At 36.4% G+C, this 20675-nt stretch overlaps 1 protein-coding gene across 4 annotated transcripts in view; it reads left to right on the top strand.

The window, feature by feature from the left end:
• The window catches only part of DPP10 (dipeptidyl peptidase like 10), a 1406192-nt gene extending 1390501 nt beyond the window's left edge, over positions 1 to 15691 (top strand). For all 4 annotated transcript variants that reach the window (XM_050751763.1, XM_050751761.1, XM_050751764.1 and 1 more), the window contains 5 exons: positions 8044 to 8143; positions 8394 to 8452; positions 8561 to 8633; positions 13111 to 13184; positions 14571 to 15691. In XM_050751763.1, coding sequence (XP_050607720.1) covers positions 8044 to 8143; positions 8394 to 8452; positions 8561 to 8633; positions 13111 to 13184; positions 14571 to 14705 — 441 coding nt within the window. In that variant the 3' untranslated portion in view covers positions 14706 to 15691. The remainder of the gene's footprint in view (positions 1 to 8043; positions 8144 to 8393; positions 8453 to 8560; positions 8634 to 13110; positions 13185 to 14570) is intronic.
• The last annotated feature ends 4984 nt before the right edge of the window (positions 15692 to 20675 follow it).

A 20675-nucleotide genomic window follows, 5' to 3' on the forward strand; every position in this document is an offset into this window, starting at 1 on the left:
ACTTGTTTAAAATATTTCTTCAGCTTCTGGAATTTTTGTTAAAATTTGCATATGATGAGTCAAAAAACTGAAGTTCTAAAACATGGCAAACTCTTCTCTGAAGGGGTGGCCTGCCGCTCCACACCTGTGGGTGTTTCTCGTTAGGTGGAACGAGAGACTTGAGAAAAGAAATGAGACACAGAGACAAAGTATAGAGAAAGAAAAAGTGGGCCCAGGGGACCGGCGCTCAGCATACAGAGGACCCACGCCAGCACCCGTCTCTGAGTTCCGTTAGTATTTATTGATAATTCTTTACCATCTTAAAGATAAGGGAGTGGCAGGACAACAGGATCACTTTAGGGAGAAAATTAGCAGTAAGACATATGGACAAAGATCTCTGTGACATGAGTAAGTTCAAAGGAAAATGCTGTGCCTCGATATGCATATGTAAACATCTCCATAAACCTCTTAGCAGCATTGCACCAGCAAGTCCCGCCAGCAAGTCCCACCTTATGCCGTAAGGCGGTTTTCTCCTATCTCAGTAAACAGAACATACAATCTGGTCTCACACAGAGATGTTCCATTGCCCAGGGACGGGCAGGATTTTTAACCAGCAAGCTGCGTTCAGGCACTTGTTTAACAAAGACACATCCTGCACAGCCCGAAATCCATTAAACCTTGAGTCACCACAGCACATGTCTCTTGCAAGGACAAGGTTGGGGGTAGGGTCACAGATTAACAGCATCTCAAATACAGAACCAAATGGAGTCTCTTATGTCTACTTCTTTCTATATAGACACAGTAACAGGCTGATCTCTCTTTCTTTTCCCCACATTCTCAAATGCTTTCTTGGGTAATTTCTTCCAGTGATTTTATTATTTAGATGTCCTGTTTCTATCAAAAGGCTAAATGAGTATTCATTATGTTTTCTCTTTATTTATCTGAGTTTAATAGAGATGAGAGAGATGCATAGCACTTGTGATGGATGGTGAGAATTTATTTATATAGTTTCAAAGAGCTAGCCAGTTTCCTAGCTCCATTGGTTGACTAAATAAAAATCATTAACAGTGATACCCACTAAGTATTAAGTTCTCATTCATTTCAGGGTTTATTTCTGTTGAATTCTGTCTTTCTGTTCTCATGCTAATCTTACAGTCTTTCAATTATAACATGCTTCATTATAACTCATTTTAATATTTTTAAAAGACATTTTCACTCTTCTCTCTTTGAAAATATTCTTGGCTCACCTGTCCTATTGTCTTTGTTTTTTTCAAATTCCCCCAAATATTCAACTGGAATTTTTTTAATTAAAATGTGTTTCAACAGTTATAATAATTTAAGAATTAAAATAGTCACAAGGTGTAACTTTCATCTGAGTCAGACAATATGCACAGTACATTTCTTTTCTTTTTTTTATATACCCTAGTAGAATTTTACAGCTTTCTTAAAATATGCCAAATTTCTTTCCTACTGTTTTTATTTCTAAGTATTGCTTATTATTTGTGTGTTTTAATTTTTATTGTAAATGGTGTCATTTTCTCAGTGTTATTTTCTAACTAGCTTGTTGGGATAATGGAAAGGTTATGATAATAACATATGTAGCTTTTAACTGGCCATGTGTTTATTACTTAGTAATTATGAGTATGACTTGATTGAAGACATTAAGCCACTTTAGTTTGAATAATTATCCTCAGGACCTAACCTCATTTAATATATAATAATTTTATTTTTTTTTTCTTTTAAGAATTCTGTGTAAGTGCTAAATATAAAACAAAACTCCTAGAAGCAAAATGTTATTGACATAGCTTCCTTAAAAACAGTAATCACAGCTGGGAGCAGTGGCTCATGCCTGTAATCCCATCATTTTGGGAGGCTGAGGGGGGTGGAGGGGGTGGATCACTTGAGGTCAGGAGTTCGAGACCAGCCTGGCCAACATGGTGAAACCCTATCTCTACTAAAAAAAAGAACAAAAATTGGCTGGGTGTGGTGGCGAGTGCCTGTAATCCCAGCTACTCAGGAGGTTGAGGCAGGAGAATCACTTGAACCCAGTAGACGGAGGTTGCAGTGAGTCCAATTCATGCTACTGCACTCCAGCCTGGGCAACAAGAGCAAAACTCTGTCTCGAAAAAAAAAAAAAAAAAAAAAAAAAAAAAAAAAAAAGGTTATCACAAGAATTGAAATTAAGTTTGGCTTATAAACATTTTTTTAGAACTGACATAACTGTAATTACCAAAAATTAATTCATCCAGCAAACATTACTGGATGTGCACTGTGTGCCCCGCACTTTTTTTGAAGTGTTGGAAATACAGTGGTCAGAGAACAGAAGAAAAGTCTTTCTTTATTGAATTTAGTTCAGTGAGAAGAGCTATATGGAAAACATGTAAACTAAACATAATTGGTGAAATACATAAAATGTCAGGTGGTGAGAGTTTGATTCCAAAAAAATGAAGAAGAGAGATAAATAAGGAGGCCAGGATTAGAGCTAATGTGGCAAATTTAGATTGGAAGTAAGGAAAGGTATCACTAGGAGATCATGTTTGAACTAAGAGAAGGCAATATAAGGAGATAAGAACTATGGCCGGGCGCGGTGGCTCACGCCTGTAATCCCAGCACTTTGGGAGGCCGAGGCGGGCGGATCACAAGGTCAGGAGATCGAGACCACGGTGAAACCCCGTCTCTACTAAAAATACAAAAAATTAGCCGGGCGCGGTTGTGGGCGCCTGTAGTCCCAGCTACTCGGGAGGCTGAGGCAGGAGAATGGCGTGAACCCGGGAGGCGGAGCTTGCAGTGAGCCGAGATCGCGCCACTGCACTCCAGCCTGGGCGACAGAAAAAAAAAAAAAAAAAAAAAAAAAACTATGGCTATCTAGGGAAAACAAAAGAAATTTAAAAATGTAAATGAATATGAAAGCTTAAAACTTTACTTAGGGAGATAATTATTTGTTATTTAAAGTTTTGTATCTTTCCAATTGAGGGAGGGCCTCTCAGTGTTTGAGACCAGCTCCAGTCACTTCTAAGGTTTAAAACTTCAGTATACATTATCCGTAGAATTAAGATCCTGCCTCCTTGAGGAAGGATTAAGATCCTGCTTCAAGGCAGGATTATAAGTATTGTGATAAAAGGTGAATGATTATGTTAAGCGAATTAATAGTTTTAATGCAAAATAATATAGTGTCATAAAATTTATCTTGTATTTATAAAATTCTTTATTTCAAATTAATTCATGGTGTACCACAAGTGAAGTGGTTCAGAAAGAATTACACAAGTTCGCACAAATCACCTCTTTATGTATTTATTTATTTATTATTTTTATTTTTTGAGATGGAGTCTTGCTCAGTTGCCCAGGCTGGAGTTCAGCTGCGCGATTTCAGTTCACTGCAGCCTCTGCCTCCCATGTTCAAGCAATTCTACCTCAGTGTCCTGAGTAGCTGGGATTACGCCACCACACCTGGCTAATTTTTGTAATTTTAGTAGAGACAGGGTTTCACCATGCTGGCCAGGCTGGTCTCCAACTCTTTACCTCGTGATCCACTGGCCTCAGCCTCCCAAAGTGCTGGGATTACAGGCTTAAGCCACCATGCCGAGCCGAAATAAGCTCCTTTTAAATCCCAGTCTGTCAGTGTATCCCTTTTACTATATTCATAAAGTCATTTAAAGATGATTTGAAAACCTGGGGCCACTGCAAACATAAATTTTGAGTAAATGGCATTGCAGACCCCACCTCTGCTTCTCCAAGTCTTTCTATCTATTGAATGTAGTTTCCTACATCATGGGTATATTTCTTTTAAGAAGGAAAATTCTAAGGAAACATTCCTATATTTTAGGTGTACTAAATTAAATTTTAAAATAACATAAACTTGTTAAAATTTGGCAGTAATGCTAAAATGCTTGGCAAATGGGAATGACAGAACAATTTAATGAATAGCAAAATCTGATCACTGGGAGACCAATAAAATACACAATGAAAACAGAGCAGCCTCCACTGATGATGGAAGTTTTTGATCTTTATTAAATCAAAAATAGCCTCTAATTTACTACAGACAATATGGTGATTCCCATTTTTTAATCTACCTGATGATATGCATTGTTTTGAAAGTTGAAAGCACGACCTAGAAATTATATCTTATTTTTGCCCTCTTCTGAAGTAAATTTTCCAAAAACTCTTTTGTGATATACTCTTGCATTCTGTGAATACGTATAAAACGGGTGAGAGGAAGGCGAACCATTAAAATTTAATTTATTTTCAGCTGGGGCTGGTGAGTCACACCTGTAATCCCAGTTCTTTGGGAGGCCGAGGGGAGTGGATCACTTGAGCCCAGGAGTTGAAAACCAGCCTGGGCAACCATGGCAAAACCTATCTGTACAAATAAATACACAAATTAGCTGGCCATGGTGGTACGCAGCTGTGATCCCAGCTACTCAGGAGACTGAAGTGGGAGGATTGCTTGCGCCCGGGAGGCAGAGGTTGCAATGAGCAGAGATTGTGCCATGTACTTCAGCCTGGGTGATAGAGCGAGACCATGTCAAAAAAAAAAAAAAAAAAAAAAAAAAAAAAAAAAAAATCATTCTAATTTCTGCCAGTGTTGATTTTTGTTTAAAAATCAAAGAAGCATTTGTGGTTCAATTTTAAATGCTATAAATATAATTTTATTCAACAGCTTTTATCATTTATCATTAAGACTTAAAAAATATTTGACTTCATTAAATGCCAAATTTTCATAATTACAAAAATAGTAAAATATAACTTCTTGTATAGCTAGCAATAATTTACAATCCTGGTTTCACTGAAGAATCATATGGGGAGATCCATCAGGTGCCCATTCTCCACAGATTGTGACTGAATGTGGGTGGGGGGAGCACTGGCACTTTTTTTTTTTTTTAAAGCTTCACTCATCTAGGGAATGTTGGCTAGAACTAAGAAGATGTTTCCGGTAGGCATCTTTATTATACAATTATGCAGTAATAACTTGCTGTATGTAATATAGATCAGCAGCATAGCGGTCCCCTGAAGTTTATTAAAAATGCAAAATCTTAGGTCCCACCCCAGGTCTACTGAACTTGAATCTGTATGCTCACAACACTCTCAAGTGATTTGAATTAACTTACAAGTTAAGAAGCATTGTTCTGGGATCCACCCCTCCTTTGGAAGGCAGTATTCTTGATTCCTAGAGATAATCAGGCTATGAGAGACATGTGAAACTGAGATAAATAAAATAAAACAGCAAAAGCATATAATGTCAACTTACATGTATCATTTAAATGTACCATATGCTTTTATGGACTGGAATATTCATTATTCAGATATACAACGATTCTGTCAATGTTTTCAGGTTATATAAACAAACAGATCATAATCAGCTGAAAGTTTGTTTGGCTATCATGGTATTGTTAATAGAACCAGAAAAGTTGCATGCATCAACTAAGATGTGTGATGCATTCCTCACTATTGGAAGAGTCTTGCCTACGGGAAATACTTGAAATCTCTTGGCTGCAACAGGCTTCGCCCATCTTTATGACAGAGAACTAGGAACAATATACTGGAAATGCTCCCTCTAGGGCCAAGACTTTCAAGAGCTGTTTCCACTTTTGCTTTATGATACAGGTTCAATGTACCTAATCTGAAAATCTGAAATTTGAAATGCTCCAAATCCAAAGTGTTTTGAGCACTGACATAATGCCACACATGGAAAATTCTACACCTGACCCTATGTGATGGGTCACAGTCAAAAATGCCGTCAAAGCTGTTTCATGCACAAAATTACTAAAAATATTGTATACAATTACCATCAGGCTGTGTGTATAAGGTATATTAAAGCGTATATTAATTTCATGTTTAGACTTAAGTTTTCATCCCTAAGATAACACATTATGTATCAGTAAATATCCCTAAATTTTAAAAGAATTCAAAATCTGAAACTTCTGACTCCAGGCATTTCAGATAAAGGATATTCAGCCTTTAGTTATTTATTTTCTTGCTTTGCATAGCTTCCCCACCCTTTTATTCTTCTTTCTTAGGTAGGTTAATACATTTATCTACCTAAGGTAACATTTAAAATGTGCTACTTCCAAATGTTGCTGGCCTAAGGCTGTCTCTCTCAATGAGAATGAGCAAGGGCACTTTGAGGTGGCTTGTATCTATAAATGATAATTTTCTTTCCTTTAGTTACTAATTTCCTTTAGTTAGAGCTTTGCTCAAGCTTCTGAGTACTACCTAAATATTCCAGTACCAGAACAATATATGTTATCTCAGTCCATTCAGTAATAATGACTGCATTTTGAACTTTTATGTACCAATTTTTACATGATGCTCCAAATACACACAAATGAAATTATTTCTTACTTCAAGAGTTTAGTGACAATGACAATAAAACTATAACCTGGACCACACTTGAGTCATCTGAAAATCTTTCAAAAGTAGACCTCATCATGAACAAACTTCATCAGAATTTCTGAGATTGAGGACTGAATATTAATATTTTTTAATACCTCCCAAGATGTTCTGATTTCCAATAGCATAAAGTACATTACTGAGAGTAGGGCTGAAAATTAATTTCTAAAACAGATAACACAGTAGGTCATTTCCTTTTTTCAGCATTACTGTAATTATTAAAATCTCCTCTGGAACTTTTCTAGTCAGATAATGGGCTACAAAAGAAAACTGGACATCTTGATTTATTAAAAAACATTTCAACAGGGTATTCAAAATTAAACTCAAACAATAATTTAACTCATCTATCTGGGAACATTATTCATTATATCCCATTGCTTTCCAACACTTAGTTGTGTGAAATATAGAGGAGAAGAAAATTTTCTCCTTTACTCTTCATGAGTTTTTTGCCAAGATTCACTTAACAAAAGGCAGATTAACAAGAGAAAAACAAGCGGGCACGGTGGCTCACGCCGGTAATCCCAGCACTTTGGGAGGTGGAGGCAGGTGGATCACGAGGTCAAGAGATCGAGACCATCCTGACTAACACGGTGAAACCCCATCTCTACTAAAAATACAAAAAATTAGCCGGGCGTGGTGACAGGCGCCTGCAATCCCAGCTACTCGGGAGGCTGAGGCAGGAGAATGGCGTGAACAGAGGGGGCGGAGCTTGCAGTGAGCGGAGATCTCACCACTGTACTCCAGCCTGGGCGACAGAGGGAGACTCCAAACAACAAACAACAACCGAACAACAGAAAAACAGAAGCTTAATAACATAAATACCTCCTTGATGGGACAGAACCAAGAAAAATGGGCAGATCTCTAGAGCAGATCTCAAAGAACTGTCTTAGACCTCAGATGCAAACACTATCATTCTCTGAAACAAAGGAATAAGGATGTGGGGAAAGGCTTTGTTAAGAGAGATGGCCAGGAAAAGCAAAACACAAGCAAAGTTTGTTATGTATACTTAAGTCAATTCCTTCTCCTTTTATTGAGTCTTCAGTGATGTAGTTATTCTTCTCTTCCTGGTGCAGAAGGAGAGGGAGAGAAAGAGAGAGAAAGAGAAACCCTTGAAAACGTCTATAAATTTCCTTTATAGACGGTGAAATAGTCTGATTGCAGCCTTATTTTGGGGTGACATGTTCTGAATCCTATAAGAAATTAAAACAATCTATATTTTTGGTGGTATATTTTCAAAATATCATTCGTATTTTTTAATTCTACATAATCACCATTATTTCACTATTTTATTAAATATATATAGATATAAAATTAGGGGAAAAATATATGTGATTTAATAAGTGCTTTATTTCCCTAACCTCAAATTATTTGGGGCAATTTCCAGATGTGTAGTATGAAATCATGGAGCAAATATTTGACATTTGGTGATGTAATTAATTTCATATTTTAAGACTTATTAAAATAGCTGTTATATAACAATTTAAACAAATGTTCAAACATTTTAATTGCACAAAATGATTTTAGCTTTGTTTTTTTCCAAATCTGAGACATTCTGATATGATGTACAGTACCAAACATTGATCAAAAGCTAAAAATATCTCCAGGCACAGTTGTTATATATAAATATGTATGTGTGTGTTTTATATATATATATATATATATATATTTCTCCCCTAGGGTTATGGTGGCTATATTGCATCAATGATCTTAAAATCAGATGAAAAGCTCTTTAAATGTGGATCAGTGGTTGCACCTATCACAGACTTAAAATTGTATGGTGAGTACTTTCTACAGACTGACCTAATATAATGTATTGATTTGTGGAAAACAAAAGCCTAATTTAGAATAGTTCAATTGAGCTCATTTATCATATGTTATTAGAGCCTGTTTTGAGCTGTTTATCTCCTCCTTGATTCAGTTGATTTTACTAAAGCATGACAATTAAATGTAAAATGAAGAAATTAATGAAATATGCTAGTCAAATAGTTTTTAGTTTGTTCTTGAATGTCTGTTTTCTTGGGTCACAGCCTCAGCTTTCTCTGAAAGATACCTTGGGATGCCATCTAAGGAAGAAAGCACTTACCAGGTAACTAATTTGAAAATAACAAAGAAAGAGGAGTATTTTTGTTCTAAAAATTCAGTTCAATTGCTTATTTAGATCTATAGGTACAGATATTTGTATTTTCCTTTATAGGCAGCCAGTGTGCTACATAATATTCATGGCTTGAAAGAAGAAAATATATTAATAATTCATGGCACCGCTGACAGTAAGTATTATACTTGCTGCTGTTGTTTGATAGGGTATGACCTTTTACAAAGGGATACATCTAAGGACTTGCTTAGAGGAAGCCCTGTAAACCTTCTGAAGAAGGGAGCAGAGAGTCACACAAAGAATCAGATACATGATAGGAGGTAGGAAAAAAGAATTCAGAGATAAGAGGAGAAGAGGCTACGCCTCAAATATCAGCATTGTCCAATCAAATTCCCTGTAATGATGGAAATACTTTATCAACGCTGCTCAAAGAGTAGTCACCGGCCACTTGTGGCCATACTGTGTTTAGTGTGACTGAGGAACTGAATTGATTTTATTTAATTTTAATTTAAAAAGGCACTTGTGTCTGGCGACTATGGTTACAGTGTTATTCAGCACATCTACAATGGAAACCAACCTGGAAAACAGAAACCAAAAACATGCACACACTGAGATGAAATTCTAATGAGGTTACCCGCTTAAATGAACTTAAAACAAAAACTTTAAAAAGGTACTTTTATACCATCTCTCATTTTTTCATCACTTTAAACCTTGGAGGTGGATGTGATTGATGTTAGTAGTAATAAATAATATCACTTTATATTTACATGACACTCTTAGGGACCAAAGAATCTATATTTTATTATCCTCTGTGATATTTTACAACAGACGGCTGAATATTTATAGCTCCATTCATGGATGAGAAAAATCAATTTCCAAAAGGAAACAGATTTATCCAAGGCCATCTGGCAAGTGAGCCAAGAAAGTGAAAGTCTTGAATCAATATTTCCTAAATCTTGAACTTAACTCCTTCGTCTTTAGAGTGGGTTCCACTGAATGATTAGCTTCAAGGATACTATACGGAAAGGGAGAGAAAGAGGAACTTTACAGTGGAGAAATTTGACAAACATCACATCAGCAGTGACAAGTCATGTCATTACTATTATTAAATGCCCTTGATATGATGTAGTGGGGACAGCACTTTACCTCCATGGTTTAATACTCCAAGCCCATATATAACACCAGTCTAACCATGAGAAAAACATCAGGCAGATCTAAATGAGGAAAATTCTATCAGATATCCAGCCACTACCCCTCAGAACTGTTGGGGTAATCAAAAAAAAAAAAAAAAAAAAAAAAAAAAAGTCTGAGAAAGTCTCATAGACCAGAGGAAGTTAAAAAGACATGATGTCTAACTATAATGTGGGATTGTGAATGGAACCCTGAAACAGAAAGGTAACACAAGAAAACAACAACAAGAACACCAACAAGAAAAACTAGTGGACCCCAAATAAAGCGGGTTTAGTTAATGGTAGTATATGAGTCTTAGTTTCTTTTTTTTTTTTTTTTTTTTTGAGACGGAGTCTCACGCTGTTGCCCAGGCTGGAGTGCAGTGGCGCGATCTCGGCTCACTGCAAGCTCCGCCTCCCGGGTTCACGCCATTCTCCTGCCTCAGCCTCCTGAGTAGCTGGGACTACAGGCGCCCGCCACCGCGCCCGGCTAATTTTTGTATTTTTAGTAGAGACGGGGTTTCACTGTGGTCTCGATCTCCTGACCTTGTGATCCGCCCGCCTCGGCCTCCCAAAGTGCTGGGATTACAGGCTTGAGCCACCGCGCCCGGCCGAGTCTTAGTTTCTATTTGCGACAAAGTATATAATAATGTAACATGTTAACAATGAGCGGGTTTAGTTAATGGTAGTATATGAGTCTTAGTTTCTATTTGCGACAAAGTGTATAATAATGTAACATGTTAACAATGGGGGAAACTGGAGAACGGGTATCCAGGAACTCTGCACTATCTTTGCAACTGTTCTGAAAATTTAAAACAAAAATACCATTAATAGTCTATTAAAGAAAGATGTAGATGATACAGTACCAGTGTTGGATGAAGGCGAGCATAAAAATTTTGAAGGACATTTGGATGTTGTTCTGAGGTATTAAGATCTAACATATATATCAACAGTAATAAAAATAAATAGCAATTCAGTACTCATTGTATGTCAGAAAATGCGCTAAAAGAATTTAATATTATCTTATTTGTTCTTCTCGCAAACAAGGAATAGTAGATATTATTACTTTTATTTAACAGATTGGGAAAATAAATATTAAGAAATGATAGAACTTCCCAAAAACTGTAGACACAATTGATTAGTAGGAAGGAGATTTGAATCCATGTATTGAGCCTTTTATTCACTGTGCCCTGAAGGCTTATTCATGTGAATAAATTATATTCAAGGTTAAATTATTTTACATCTACCCATCATGCTGGACTAATATATTAGTGCTATTTCAAATTTCTCTGTCAATATGTTGTAGCTATAAAGGTAAATCACAATGTTCTATCTGACTCACTCAGTCACAAGTCTGGCGCTTCACCCATCTAATAAAATACAAGCAGAGGTTCAGCCCCGGTCACTTCAGAGAATATGCACCTGTGAATGTGTATGAGCACACACACAGGGGCACACACACACAGGCACACACACAGGCACACACACAGGCACACACACACACAGGCACACACACACAGGTGCGCACACACACAGGCACATACACACAGGCACACACATACACAGGCGCACACATACACCACACAACCTATATGGGCTTGGTTAATTATGAGTGCTCAGTCATGACACTGTTACACCACTACTATTAATATTATCTTCAAAAATGACCAGCTAAAGAATTCAACCAGTCAAACCTGTAATGTTCCCTTTTAGCTATCGCAAACAGACAAATAGCAACAAATATCAATGAACTTTGCACTAGAAACTAAGCAGAAAAAAAAATCCAACTGGAAAAATCCATTTGCACATTTATTTTCAGCTGTACCCATACGGAGAAATAAGGGATCACATTACCTCTGTCATTGACCTTTTTAATTAGCATTTCTAAAAGCTTACATTTATAGAGCAGTTTGTACTTATGTAGCAACGACAAGGTCATTTTCCCATTAAGTGCCATAGGAAGATGTTGAAAAAGATCTTGACTATCTAGTTTTTAAATAGGTTTAAATGATTGTCTGCCATTTTACATTATCTGCTGTGTGGTCTGATTATTCAACATTCTAGAGTTAAGGCATTAAAGAAGCTTAAACTATTGATAAGGCTGCTCTAGCTTTGCAATGACAATTAAAAATGTTAGCTTAGGCTGGGCGCGGTGGTTCACGCCTGTAGTCCCAGCACTTTGGGAGACAGAGGCAGGCAGCTCACGAGGTCAGGAGTTTCAGACCAGCCTGACCAACATGGTGAAACCCCGTCTCTACTGGAAATACAAAAATTAGCTGAGTATGGTGATGCACGCCTGTAATTCCAGCTACTCAGGAGACTGAGGCAGGAGAATCGTTTGAACTCAGGAGGCAGAGGTTGCAGTGAGCCGAGATTGCACCACTGCACTCCAGGCTGGGCGACAGAGCGAGACTCTGTCTTAAAAAGAAAAAAAAAAAAGTCAGCTTAAACATTAGTTACAGAAATTTGAAGATACATAAACTACAGGAAGGAACACCCCAGACAGAATGTGAGCAAACTGCTACAGAAAGAAACTTGAGTGCACCAAATCTTCATCGCTACCAAACCCAGGGCTATTGGGCTGCTTACTTCAGAATTTTGGATCTTAGATTCAAGCAGAAGGAAGATAAAAGAAAGCAAGAGTAACCGGTATTCTCTATACTAAATAGCCCTTGTATAATGAGATGTGTATTCTGTTTTCTCAGTATGGGATATTCTTTTCTAATTTGGATAATAAAGCAGAATGCCAGTATCCAACTGAGACTGTGCCCTAGTAATCTTCGAAATGAAATAGAGAGCTGGTTTCCTGTATAAATATCCAGAAAAGACATTTGCCATGTTAAAATTTTTATAAATTTTATAAAATTTATAAAAATATGTGTGCCATTAGGAATAATAAATAATATCCAGTAAAGTAAATCTAAACACCATTCTGTAGAGTAAGTAGGACTTAGTTGTAGCTACAGTTTTGCTTTTTTTTTCTTTTAACAGAGTGAAGCTCAAAGTTTTACCATTATATTTACCAGCTTTCTACCTAAAACCAGATATAATTTTTGTTTTTGTTTTTGTTTTTGTTTGGAAACAGAGTCTCACTCTGTTCCCCAGGCTGGAGTGCAGTGGCGCGATCTCGGCTCACTGCAAGCTCCACCTGCCGGGTTCACGCCATTCTCCTGTCTCAGGCTCCTGAGTAGCTGGGACTACAGGCGCCTGCCAGCACGCCCGGCTAATTTTTTATATTTTTTAGTGGAGACGGCGTTTCACCGTGTTAGCCAGGATGGTCTCGTCCTGACCTTGTGATCCACCCGCCTTGGCCTCCCAAAGTGCTGGGATTACAGGCGTGAGCCACTGTGCCCAACCAGATATAAGTCTTTTAAATATGCAATGTATGTAAAATAAAATACTGAATCTCTTTGAAAAATAATATGAAAAAGTTCTGATACAAGTAATGTGTTTCTTCAAATATCATAATTTGATTTCTTGCAGCAAAAGTTCATTTCCAACACTCAGCAGAATTAATCAAGCACCTAATAAAAGCTGGAGTGAATTATACTATGCAGGTAAGCTACTTTCTTAGAAGAATGTGTTTTCCTGCTGTGTTTTTTCACTTGTGAGATACACAACACAGCTTCTCTATTATTCCGTTCTCCATACTATTATTTTTTAATATGTTTTTTAGGTACCAAAGATTGTGTTCTCTGTTCCTAATTAGACCGGGAATGTGAATGAGCTCATGCTTTACAAGTGAATTGTGTAAATCCTTTCTAAATTGTCATTTTCCTCTCAAACTTATTCATATCCCAGATATTGAATTCTTTTAAAAGTCACAAGTTTCTACTTCCCTTCTTGTTCCTTTTGTCTTTTCTTCCTTTTGTTGTTCCTTTCTTCCTTTTCTTGTTCCTTTTGTCTTTTTCCTTCGTCTTTATTATTAAATATGAGAATTTATTATTATCAATTTATTATTAACTATGAGAATTTATTATAATTCTCATAATAAATAGTGGATAAAAATATTTGGGGAAATATACGTAAAGAAGAGAGGATAAAAGGCCATTTGCACTACCATTGACACCTGTGCATTCATATATTTAATACATATTTATCAAGGACATTACAGTGGTCACTCTGCTCTATGGGTAAGAAGACATACTTTACACTATCAAGGAGGTTCCAGTCTGATATAGGAATCATAAAAGGAAAAAATAAAGTCATTTAAATTTCTTACCATTCAGAAGAACCAAAAGTTGTTCAACCTCTTTAAAACACAAACTACCAGGTTTAGGATAATGAAAGACGAAGATATACAGATAAACATATGTCAGGTCATTCCATAAGCATTATTGAGGAATATGGAGTTTTATTCAAAGGGCAATGAGGCACCATTTGTACTTTTGTACTCAGGAATTAATGGGATAATAATTTTATTTTGTATTTGTATTTTAGAAACAGTAAAATTGTGTTTACCTTGGAAAGGGCATTGTCAAAGTAATAATTGCACCAGATAGCGTTAAACATGCAAGGAAGACCTTATGAAAAACTACTGCAAAGAACACAGAGACTGACCTCAATGCCCTTTAAATAAAGAGCTGGAAAGTTTTCTAAACTAAATACTCCTAAAAAGGGGAGGAGGGCCCAAGGGCCTATAGTCAAAAAGAAACTGTCCAGTTTAGTCAAGCTAGGGGAAAGGTTAGTTCATCTTAGTCAACATAAACTTGAAAAAGTCTACCTTTTATGGCCAACACATTCTAATTTAAATACCAAATAGTAATTGACATGATTACAATTGTTTTAAAAATTTAGCATGAAGAACTTAAGAGTTGAATTAGGTGTGATTTTGGTCAGATATTATTATTCAAAGTTTCCATGCCATTGGGGCTCAGAAAATGAATGCGAGTGACAATAGTTTCTTGGATAATTTGAAATCTTCTTTCTCCTCAATATCTTAGGTCTACCCAGATGAAGGTCATAATGTATCTGAGAAAAGCAAGTATCATCTCTACAGCACAATCCTCAAATTCTTCAGTGATTGCTTGAAGGAAGAAATATCTGTGTTACCACAGGAACCAGAAGAAGATGAATAATGGACCATATTTATACGGAACTGAAGGGAATATTGAGGCTCAATGAAACCTGACAAAGAGACTGTAATATTGTAGTTGCTCCAGAATGTCAAGGGCAGCTTATGGAGATGACACTGGAGCAGCACGCTCAGAGACAGTGAACTAGCATTTGAATACAGAAGTCCAAGTCTACTGTGTTGCCAGGGGTGCAGAACCCATTTCTTTGTATAAGAGAAGTCAAAGGGTTGGTTTCCTGGGAGAAATTAGTTTTGCATTAAAGTAGGAGTAGTGCATGTTTTCTTCTGTTATCCCCTGTTTGTTCTGTAACTAGTTGCTCTCATTTTAATTTCACTGGCCACCATTATCTTTGCATATAATGCACAATTTATCATCTGTCCTACAGTCCCTGATCTTTCATGGCTGAGCTGCAATCTAACATTTTACTGTACCTTTATAATAAGTGCAATTCTTTCACTGTCTATTATTATGCTTAAGAAAATATTCAGTTAATAAAAAACAGAGTATTTTATGTAATTTCTGTTTTTAAAAAGACATTATTAAATGGGTCAAAGGACACGTAGAAATGTGGATTTCAGCACCTTCCAAAGTTCAGCCAGTTATCGGTAGATACAATATCTTTAAATGAACACACGAGTGTATGTCTCACAATATATATACACACGTGTGCATATACAGTTAATGAAACTATCTTTAAATGTTATTCATGCTGTAAAGGGTAAACTTTTGATGAATTAGAAGAGATGCTCTTTTCCAAGCTATAATGGATGCTTTGTTTAATGAGCCAAATATGATGAAACATTTTTTCCAATTCAAATTCTAGCTATTGCTTTCCTATAAATGTTTGGGTTGTGTTTAGTATTGTTTTTAGTGGTTAATAGTTTTCTAGTTGCATTTAATTTTTTGAATATGATACCTTGTCACATGTAAATTAGATACTTAAATATTAAATTATAGTTTCTGATAAAGAAATTTTGTTAACAATGCAATGCCACTGAGTGCTATTTTGCTCTTTTGGTGGAGAAGGCTTTTTTCAAAACTCTTGGTCCTTTTACTTCTATCTCTCAGTGCAGAATCAATTCTCATTTTCATTGTAAAAGCAAATAGCTGGATTATTTCATTTGCCAGTTTCTATTTAGTATTCCATGCCTGCCCAATTCATCTGCTACTGTTTAATTTCAATCCTTCTAGTGAGAATTAGAAATGAATTATTTTTTATTTATTGGCCAAAAAGTTCACAAACAGCAGTGTTTGCTATTTCCTTTGAATTGAAGGCACAAAATGCATCAATTCCTGTGCTGTGTTGACTTGCAGTAGTAAGTAACTGAGAGCATAAAATAAACCTGACTGTATGAAGTCAATTTAAGTGATGAGAACATTCACTTTGGTGACTAAAGTCCGAGTATCTTCTCATTTCACTTAAGGGATCTTCCAGAAGATATCTAAAAGTCTGTAATAAGCTTAGAAGTTCAGATAAATCTAGGCAGGATACTGCATTTTTGTGGTTTTAAAAAAGTCTTTAGGACAGACTCAGTTATCATAACTTATGGCATCAGGAGGAAACATTAAAATATCAAGGAATCATCAGTCACCCTCCTGTCTTGTTGAAGGATCAACCCCAAATTCTGGGTATTTGAGTACATGTGAATCATGGATTGGGAATTCAATTTTTTCCCTGGATGCTTTGGAATTATGTCTTCCATGCTCCACTGGGTTCAATTTAAAATAGGAAACGCTTTCTCTTCTGAAAGACCCATTTTAGGTCTTTTTCGAGAATAGTGAACACATTTTTTAACAAAATAAGTTGTAATTTTAAAAGGAAAGTTTTGCCTATTTTATTAAGATGAAAATTTCTTTTTAGGCAATTTGAAATCCAATTGAAGCTTTTTAATCAGTATTTTAAATTTGAACCACTAGAGTTTTTTATGATGCAAATGATTATGTTATCTGAAAGATGTGGTTTTATTGAATGTCTATTTGAGTATCATTTAAAAAGTATTTGCCTTTTACTGTCATCATTTCTCTTGTTTTATTATTATTATCAATGTTTATCTATTTTTCAATTAATTTAATACAGTTTCTAATGTGAAAGACATTTGTCTGAAACCCATTTTCCCCTCAGAGGCTAGAGAGACGTCAAGCAAAAGCATATTGCTTAGTAGGAAAGTAGAAAATTTTAATCGTTGTGATTCTTTGAGTTTTAATGACAGGGTCATTTTCAGTAAAGGAAATGCTCACCAACACATAGTCACCAATTATTAAAGGAATCATGTGATTGCATTTTCCCCTTTATACATTTACACTTGATCATAATCCTACTATTTCATACATATTTATGCATTGCTAGAGTTTCCTAGGACTCCAGTAGCATGCTTTCCAAGTGTTAACATTATTCCCTTAATGTTAAAGAAAAAAAACAATATATTGAATTCTATAATAAAATAGGTAAGCAGTATTAAATCATCCATAGAGATAAACAACCTCTTGAAACTCTTTTGAAAGAGAAAAGTGTTTGTTCACTTTCATTGCCTTCATTAAGATCTCCAAATACTCAGACTAAAGAGGCTATTCTCATCTATTTGAGTTTCCTGACAGAACTAAGGGAAGGAATCACTCTGCAAAAGATGGATCTCAGTTCACTCTGAAAATGTGCCTTTTTAAATTGGGTGTTTAGCATAAAAATCACTATTGGGGATCTTACAGATGTCTGTTGTAGATCTATTACAATGAGGTGACTTAGACATTGGGCTTTATCATATTAGAGAATTACTTCAGCTATTGTCCTTCAAATGTTGGGCTTTGAGTAAGAAGTACCTGACACTGAATTGCTCTCAAGTCTCTGGAATTACAGACAGCACATGGCTTCTATGAGGAATTAAATATGAAACACCTCTTGTGTCCCTCCTCAAGTTCTCTGACCACCTTCACATCCTGCGGCAACCAAAATTGTATGAATACAATCTGGCCTCTCAGCTGTGCTCACTTTCTGTTCTGGGGATTCTCTGATACTAATTTTGGCTACTTGCTAGAACCAAGAGACAAATCACTTACATACTGCAAACCTATGTGAGGGTGTTAATAACCTGCTAAAACACAATTAATGAAAGACTGTAGCAGGTGACTAATCTTTCCCTCAGATATTCTACATGGTCCATGGAAGACTGTGTGGGCCCCAGAAGCCCAGAGCTGCATATCCTTCTATTTTCCTGTTCCCCATTTCACTCTTTTAAGCTCCCTACTCCTATTCCCTAGGATCACTTTCAGGTGTGCTAACTGTTGTCTTAGACTCTGCTTCCTGGAAACTATTTTTCCCCTCCACAAAAAATGATCACTGTGAATATTACAGGAGGAGAAATAAAAGAAGAATAAATAAGTGGTTTTTTTTTTAGGTTTGAATAAACTATTTCTAATGAAAATGTACTGGACTCTTACTAAGTGCCAAACCTAAGATAAATGCGCTATGTACACTATCAAATTGAATCTTCTCAAAATGCCCTAAGGAGGTGTTATGATTCCCATTTTACAGATAAGCAAATTGAGTTTAGAGAAGTACGTAACTTGCCCACATTTATGTAAGTAGTAAGTAAAAACACTAAAACCCAGCACCAGCCAGCTTAGAAGTTCATGTTCTTAGTGATTCTGCTCTCCAGCACTCCTGAAATAAGGAGAGTTAACCCATGATGACAGCACATAAGAAAACATTCTGAATATTTAAACACACAGTTCCAAATATTTTTGAGATTAATTTGATAGCAATAATACTGAAAAGTAATGGGAAAACCGATTTACCATTGTGGAATGTTTGAAGATACATGAATTCCCTAATGTCAAGAGGACATATGTAACATTAAAACATGTTTTCTTTTTCCATTGAATATATGTAAGAGTTATTCCTGTGCATGGAAACCCTTGCTCAGACGACCATGACTATATGCTTGGAAGTCATTAGTAAATCTCCTTGCTTGGGCATTATACCAAAAACACTGCAAAATCATTCGGAGAGGCATCCGTATACTGCAGAACCATTATACTGTTCAAAACACCCAGGCTTGTCAACATGAAAACCTCATGTAGTTCTCAAATCCTACAACATACACAAAGCATGTCACAACATTTCAAGTCATGGCAGACACCCACAATCCTATTTGCAATCTGACGCAGAAAAGTTGCATTACCTCCCACTTTTCTACTAGTGTAGAGAGAGTTTTGGTTTACCACTGATCAGATCCGCTAACAACACTTTTATTTCATTTAGCAATATTCCAGCAATTGTTGAGGAGAGAATCTGTGAATTTGAAAAAATCCCTTTCTCATCATAATTAAGGCAGACAGGTTTTAAAAAGAAAATAAGTCACATCAAAGTACAATTTTTATTAGTTTTCTTTTAGACATCCAATTAAGTTTACAGTTGACTGATACAAGCATCACAGACTTCTAATAACAACAGTTGGGATAGTAAGAAAATTTCTGTGCCAATTCTCACAACCTGTCTATTTCTATCATACCTACCCCCATTGTAACGAAGTTCTCTTTGACGCATGTGAAGCTTGAGAATGCAGATTTCTATCTGGCCAATAGCATCAGAGAAAAAGAACTCACATTTATTCTACATCTATGTTTTTTGTTACATAAACTCAGCTAATCCTCAGTCCAGCCATATGAGATAAATACTATTGTTCTCTGATAAAGAAATAAAGATTCAGAGAGATTAAACAATTTTCCAACAAAGCCTCATAGTGCATAAATGATGGAACCAATATTTGAAGTCAGGCCCTGATGATATCAAAGCCCTCACATGTGATGGTTTAAGCATTTTTTTTAAGCTAGTTCCTAAAGTTCATCATCATGTCTTTGGATTCAGTTTTCAAACCCCTCACTGTTCGAAGATGTCATTTTGCATGCTTCTGGCTGCAGGAAACTAAATACAACATTTTAAATGGCTTAAATACTTGTGATTCAATATATGCACAGCTCGGACATCACCTGGGAGTTTGTTAGATATGTACACTTTAAGGAACTACCATGGCCTTCTTGAATCAGAACCTGAATGTTAACAAGATCACCAAGTGATTGTTGTGCACATTAAAGTTTGAGAAACATTGGTTTAAATGATAGAAACTATTACTGATTCACATTATAGAAGCGCTAAAGTTGGGTGCTTCCAGGTCAGTTAACAGATCAATGATAGACTCAAATCCCAGTCTCCTCCCAAGTTTACACTTCCGCTTTGGTCTGCTTTTTGTTCCCCGCCTTGTCTTCAGATAACTGCAGCTGCCCCAGGCAACGTATCTTTTCAGAGCAATGTCCAAGGATAGAAGGTCAAAGGATGACTCTCCTCTTGCCTATCTTTTATCAGGAAAGATCATTTTCTCTGGAAGTCTTAAGAAGAATTTGCTCAGGCCCCTTTGTACTGTTCAGGCTTTGATTGCAAGTCCTTCTCCTAGATATAAGGAAAGCTGCGAAGCAATACATCTGAAACTGAAATTTCTTTGGTGAGGGCGCCACAAGGAAGAAGGATAGGAGAATGAACATAAACAAGATCAAGGCACAGAAGGGAAAGGTATACCCTACCCATGGCGATAAGGTTCTCGTTGCTGGCATCTCATCTGGAGGTACACCTCAAAATGTTAAACATTAGGGGGGAGGGGGGAGGGATGGCATTGGGAGTTATACCTGTTGTAAATGACGAGTTGATGGGTGCTGACGAGTTGATGGGTGCAGCACACCAACATGGCACAAGTATACATATGCAACAAACCTGCACGTTATGCACATGTACCCTAGAACTTAAAGTATAATAATAATAAATAAATTTTTTAAAAAAAGAAACAAACAAACAAAAAAAAAGAACTGTGTTTTATACGTATTACACTAGGTAGCTAGTCAGACATGAGCAGAGGAGGAGAGGGCTCCTGCTCTCTCTCTGTCAGGTGACCATCATCAGGTGACTGTCAGGCAGGTGTTTCACTGCCT

The sequence above is a fragment of the Macaca thibetana genome, chromosome 12 (assembly GCF_024542745.1).
Source record: "Macaca thibetana thibetana isolate TM-01 chromosome 12, ASM2454274v1, whole genome shotgun sequence".
Lineage (NCBI taxonomy): Eukaryota > Metazoa > Chordata > Mammalia > Primates > Cercopithecidae > Macaca > Macaca thibetana.